Below are 5,411 nucleotides of genomic sequence, written 5' to 3'. Positions count from 1 at the left end.
AAACCCTGAAAATCTCCCAACCCCCTCCCCCCCCATCCCCTATCCCTGTGGACCACCCCAAGTGCTGCCGTGCGCTGTGTTTGCAGGGTCTCAGCCCACTCCGTCCTACAAATACCTCCAAGTATGACCAGGCTTGGAGCTGTGACCTACTGAGTGTCCCCAGGTGGGCACCAAATGGCACAGAGGGAAGAGGAGAATGACCCACCTCCATACTGGTGGCCGTAGTGGCCAGAGCTGATGTAGGCAGTCTGGTGGGAGTCGATGGGCACCGTCTGGTAGTAGTCATCATCATAGGGGTCATAGACGTGCACCTGGGTGTGGTGGGAGCAGTGTCAGGCCAGTCTCTGCCTTTTCTCCCTTAATTCCATCCCCATTGCCTTAATTATGTCCCCATCACTTTGACTCTGACCCATCCCCTTAACTCTGCCCCTGTTCCCTTTGACTGTCCCCATTCCTCTTAACTCTGCCCCTCTCAACTCCTTCTCCATCCCCTTAACTGGGTTCTCAGCACTTTAACTCTGCCCCTGCTCCCCTGAACTGCCTCCATTGCTCTGAAATTTGTCCCTGCTCCCTTAACTCTGTCCCCATCACTTCAACCCTGTCCCCATTGCCCTCAACTCTGTTTTCATCACCTTAACTCTGCCATTATCACCTTAACTTCATCCCCTCACCTTAACTGTGTCCCTACTGCCCTTAACTCTGCCCCTATCCCCTTAACCGTGTTCCCATCACCTTAATTTGTAGAATCACAGAATCATTATGGCTGGGAGAGCGCTCCAAGACCCCCAACCTCAATCCCAACCCATCCCCACCATGCCCACTGACCACATCCCTAATTCTGCCCCTTCCCCTTAACAATGTCCCCATCCCCTTAACCTGTGACCGCATCACTAGCTCTCACCCTGCTACACTGAACTCTTTCCCCATCATCATAACTCTGCCCGTATAACCTTAACTCTGCCCCTGTCCCCTTAATTACGTCCCCATTGCCATCCCCAGCTCTTCCCACTGGTGCCCCTGATGCCCCTATTTCAGGGGACGAGGGTGGGGAAGCCTCACCGGGGTGGATTTCGCCTCCAGCACTGCCATCTTCCAAGCACTGCGAAGGAAGCAGAGGGAATGGGTTGGGGGCTCAGCTGGGCAGCATCCCCCTCCCTCCAGCTATGCCAGCATTAATCCTTAATTCCCAGTTAGCACAAGGGTGGGGATGGGACAGGGACCCGATGGCACAAGGCTGGGAATGGGGTGCACAGCAAGAATGGCTCAGGGTGAATGAGGTGGGAGTGTGACCCCAAACTGGCGGATAATGGCTGAGTTTCTCCCCCATCCCAAGTGATTCTAGAATCATAGAATGGCTTGGATTGGAAGGGACCTCAAAGACCATCCAGTTCCAGCATCTCCCTGTCGTTTAAGAGCAGCTTAAGGTTTCTTGCTATTAAAGACAAAGAGGAGCGGTGCTAAAAGCGGTGTTGCATCATCCTGGGCATGGCCTTAATCCAATTAGCACTCCACGTTTGCATTATTTATCAACGAACGCGGATGGAAATGCTGTCACAGTTCTTTGTGGTTGGCTAAGAGGTGATTTCTCATCCAGGATACTTAAAAATAGCTTTGCTTGGCTCAGAGGTATTCAATGAGAAAAGCAAATCTGCACCTCCTGCCCTGCATATGACCTCAGGCCTTGCAGCAACAGGGAGCTGGGGGCAGCAGGATGTGATTTTCTTCCCACTGAGGTGCTTTTGGGGCCAGGATAGTGGGGGCTGGAGCTGTTGAGGGGATTTGGGCACTTACATGGCATCGTCCTCACTCTCAGCACACAGCGTCGTCTTGGAGCCGTCCCGCAGCACGACGGTCAGCAGGCACTCACGGCTCTTCCCCTCGGGTGGCTGCACGTCTGCAAGGGGACAGACAAAGCCAACCTCAGCAGGGGGACCCGAGGGGACCCCCAGAGCCACCTCAGAGGACCCACAGTGCCATCCAATGGGATTCCCAAAGCCAAACCAGTGGGACCCTCAAAGCAACCCAGTGGAGCCCCCAAAGCCACCCAAGGGGATCCCCAAAGCTGTCCTTTGGGACCTCCAAAGCCCCCTGAGAGGACCCTCAGTGCCAACCAGTGGGATTCCCAAAGCCAAACCATTGGGTCCCCAAAACCACCCAAGGGGATCCCCAAAGTCCCCTCAGGGAACCCACAGAGCCAACCAACTGGGATCCCCAATGCCCAACCCCACCGTGGACGTCCCAGAACCACCCAACGGGGACTCCCCATAGCTGTCCTTTGGGACCTCCAAAGCCCCCTGAGGGGACCCTCAGTCGACAACCAATGGGATCCCCAAAGCCAACCAGTGGATACCCCAAAGCAACCCGGTGGGACTCCCAAAGCCACCCAAGAGGATCCCCAAAGCTGTCCTTCGGGACCTCCAAAGCCACCTGAGGGGACTCAGTGCCAACCAGTGGGATCCCCAAAGCCAAACCAGTGGGGCCCCCAAAACCACCCAAGGGGATCCCTGAAGGCCCCTGAGGGAACCGACAGTGCCAACCAATGGGATCCCCAAAACCACCCAGGGGTTGCGATTTACACCCCAAAAGCCACGCTCAGAGTTGGCTTTGGTTTTCTCTTTGTCTCTGCGCTCAAAGGTCAGGCGCCAACACCAGCAGGAACTTCCACTTCCACAGCAGAAAATGACCCCAAGTTTTCCACCTGGTGTTGGGCTGAGTTTGCTTTGGATGTGCCAAATCTGACGGACACACGAGAGGGACCCAACACATAACGCAGTGTTTGCCATCGCACTCCGACTTTGCCAGGAGCTCCATGGAGGCTCCGGCATCGCCGTGTGAAGAAAAGCACTTTGTGCTGCACCGTGGGCTGAGCTGAGCTCTGCTGTGTTTGTGCGAGACGGAGCGCTGAGTCAGAGCCGTGGGAGCGCTGGGAATGAGTGCAGAGTGGAGGTGGGGAAAGAAGAGGGGAGAGGACACACATCTGGTGGGGATGAGGCGGTGCAGGATGGAGCGGGGAGGGTGGCACAGCCTTTGGGGTTGGGTGGGCAAAGAGCATGGATTGAAGTGGACACAGCCACACAGAGCCCCAGGGCTCGGGGACACAGCGTGCGGATGTGGATCCTGGTGACACTGAACGTGGGGACCTTGGGATTCCAAGCTTGGAGATGCAGTGTGGAGATGGAGCTGGGGGACGTGGCTTGGGGACATGGAGCCTGGGGACACAGGGTTTGGGGATATAGGGCTTGGGAATGCCAAACCTGGGTACATAAGGATTGGAGACGTGGAAGTTGGGGACACAGGGCATGGAGACAAAGAGCTTGGGGAGGACACGGGGGTTGGGAAAGCAGAGCTGAGGTATGTAAGTATTGGAGACAGAACATGGTGAAACAGCTTGGACACAACAAGGATTGGGGGGACAGTGTGTGGGGACTGAGAGCTTGGGGATGCAGAGCTTGGGAATAGAGGGCTTGGGGACACAGGATGTGGAGTTTGGGGACTCAACTTTGGGGATGCAGAGCCTGAGTACACAAGGAGTGAGGACACAACAACTGGGAACACGAGCTTCGGGGATATGGGGGTGCAGGGAATGGGGACATGGAGTTGGAGGATGCCGAGCTTGGGAACATGGGGCTTGGGGTCACAACGAGTGGGGACACGGGGATTGGGGCAGCAGGGCTTTGCTCACCGCGGCACTCGCGGCCGGTCCGCACGTCGCGGCAGCTGTACTTGATGTGGATGCGCCCGTCCATGTCGCGCTGCGTCTCGTCGTGGTAGTACACCAAGCTGCCATCCAGGTAGAGGACGAACCAATTCCTCTTCCAGCGGCGCAGGATGGAGCCTGGCGGATGGATGGTGGGGTGTGAGTGACCCTAAGCCTGCAGCGGGGTCCCGCTGCCCCCCCTGCACAACCCGTAGGGTGCCTGGCTTGGGGATGAACCACAGCAGTGTGGCTTTAACGAAACTCTTGGATCCATTCCTGAAAAAGCCATTGGGGCATCTCGCAGTCCTTATAGGCTGGGAGCAGGAGGGTCCTCATAATGCCTCCATGGCTGAGCTCCGTGACCCCAAACTGTGTCGTGGGTGTGGAACTCAGGAACAGAACCCCACTGAGATTGGGATCGGGATTGGCACTCACTCTGCCGCCAAAGCCATCCGCTCTTCACCAGTGCCATGGCCACAGGAGGGCTTCCGGACCTTCTGCTGCAGGGAGGGAAAAAAATAGAGGAACAGAAAGAAGAGGGTTAGAAGAGCAGCTCCTGCTGCCCCCACTCCCTCCCCGTGGGGCTGCGGGAGGGATATGGGAAATGCCCGGGTGAATCGGGGCCGTGCAGACGTAGGGTTTCATAACCGGGGAAACACTGAGGTGGGGAGGGGCTGTGCCACCTTTCTTGGTGCCTTTAATCTCGTTGGGATTTAGGGATTATCGTCCCGTAGAGGTAAATGGAGAAATCCGGGACGCGGATGAAAACAGGCGCTCCCTCCCCACGGCCCCGGTAACTTTCCACGCCGAGCGGCGGCTGCACTTGTTTTGTTTTCCTGCCTGGATGAAAATTAATCCTTAATGAGGCCATGAAGTCATCGTTCCCCGGGTCCCCGAGCAGTGACAGCAGCACAGTGCCAGGCAGGAACGGCCCCATCGCTGGGCACCCCAGCACCGCAGCACTGCCTGAAGCCCAGGGTGACCCCTGGGGTCTGTGACCCCCGTCCCCCTCCACCCACACCCCCCTGAAATCACAGCACCTGGTGCTCACATCTCTGGGCACCGTCGCCCTCCTGTACTCACATCCCCAGTACTCACATCTGGTGCTCTCCTGTCCCCCCACCCCTGGCACCTCTTCTGCCTCCATCCCCACTTTGTGGGGCACCGTTTTCTCCATCCCCACAGTGCCCACCTCCCCATGTACACACACCCCCAGTTCAGCACCCGCATCTCCATTGCTGCCCTCCCCCTGCACCCCATCTCCTGCTGCTCCCATACCTGGTAATCCCTGCACCCCACTCCCCTGTGCCCCCACCCCCTGCACCCCCATCCCTTGTACCCCATCCCTCTGTTTCCCATCCCTTTTACTCCATTCCTGGTACCTCATCCCCTTGTACCCATATCTCCAACTCTGGTATCCCCCACGCCCCTGTCCCCAAATCCCTTGCACCCCCTTTTCCATTTACCCCATCCCCCTGTACCCCATCCCTTTGTACCTCCATTCCCCCTCCTTGTTCCCCCATCCTTCTGTAAGTCCATCCCGTTACCCTCATCCCTCATAGCCCCATCCCCCTGTACCTCCACCCCTTTATACCTCCCATCCCCCTTTGCCCCCTCCCTGTTATCCCCATCCCTTGTACCCCCCTATATCCCCTTATACCCCATCCTCTGATACCCCCATCCCCCTGTATCCAAATCTCTACTACCCCCACCC

The 5,411-nt window shown here is 57.3% G+C and overlaps 2 protein-coding genes across 5 annotated transcripts in view; one reads left to right on the top strand and one right to left on the bottom strand.

Annotated features, from left to right (window-relative positions):
* Nucleotides 1-5,411, top strand: part of FCHSD2 (FCH and double SH3 domains 2) — a 569,931-nt gene that overhangs the window by 226,855 nt on the left and 337,665 nt on the right. The gene's annotated exons all lie outside the window — the stretch shown is intronic.
* PLEKHB1 (pleckstrin homology domain containing B1) lies at nucleotides 72-4,567 on the bottom strand. 3 transcript variants are annotated; one of them, XM_010706303.3, is made up of 6 exons: nucleotides 4,381-4,567; nucleotides 4,133-4,194; nucleotides 3,683-3,835; nucleotides 1,792-1,894; nucleotides 1,060-1,099; nucleotides 73-311 (listed from the first exon to the last, which is right to left on the bottom strand). In XM_010706303.3, exons 2-6 carry the CDS (start codon nucleotides 4,167-4,169, stop codon nucleotides 147-149), a joined length of 498 nt encoding a protein of 165 aa, XP_010704605.1. In that variant the 5' UTR covers nucleotides 4,170-4,194; nucleotides 4,381-4,567; the 3' UTR covers nucleotides 73-146. The 3 variants fall into 3 exon arrangements, with proteins under 3 accessions (XP_031408019.1, XP_010704605.1, XP_010704604.1); XM_010706302.3 differs by having other exon boundaries at nucleotides 75-311; nucleotides 4,133-4,197; XM_031552159.1 differs by lacking the exon at nucleotides 4,381-4,567 and having other exon boundaries at nucleotides 72-311.

Source organism: Meleagris gallopavo, chromosome 1 (assembly GCF_000146605.3).
Source record: "Meleagris gallopavo isolate NT-WF06-2002-E0010 breed Aviagen turkey brand Nicholas breeding stock chromosome 1, Turkey_5.1, whole genome shotgun sequence".
NCBI lineage: Eukaryota > Metazoa > Chordata > Aves > Galliformes > Phasianidae > Meleagris > Meleagris gallopavo.
Note: the sequence above shows the minus strand (reverse complement) of the source record. Positions and strands in the feature narration are given on the sequence as shown.

Bases quoted from the DNA above. Each gene is read 5' to 3' on its own strand.
- PLEKHB1 (XM_010706303.3), bottom strand. From the start codon at position 4,169: ATGGCACTGGTGAAGAGCGGATGGCTTTGGCGGCAGA. The intron at 3,836-4,132 runs GTGAGTGCCAAT...TCCATCCGCCAG, and splicing joins CGGATGGCTTTGGCGGCAGA to GCTCCATCCTGCGCCGCTGG. The intron at 312-1,059 runs GTGAGGCTTCCC...CACCACACCCAG, and splicing joins TGGAGGCGAAATCCACCCCG to GTGCACGTCTATGACCCCTA.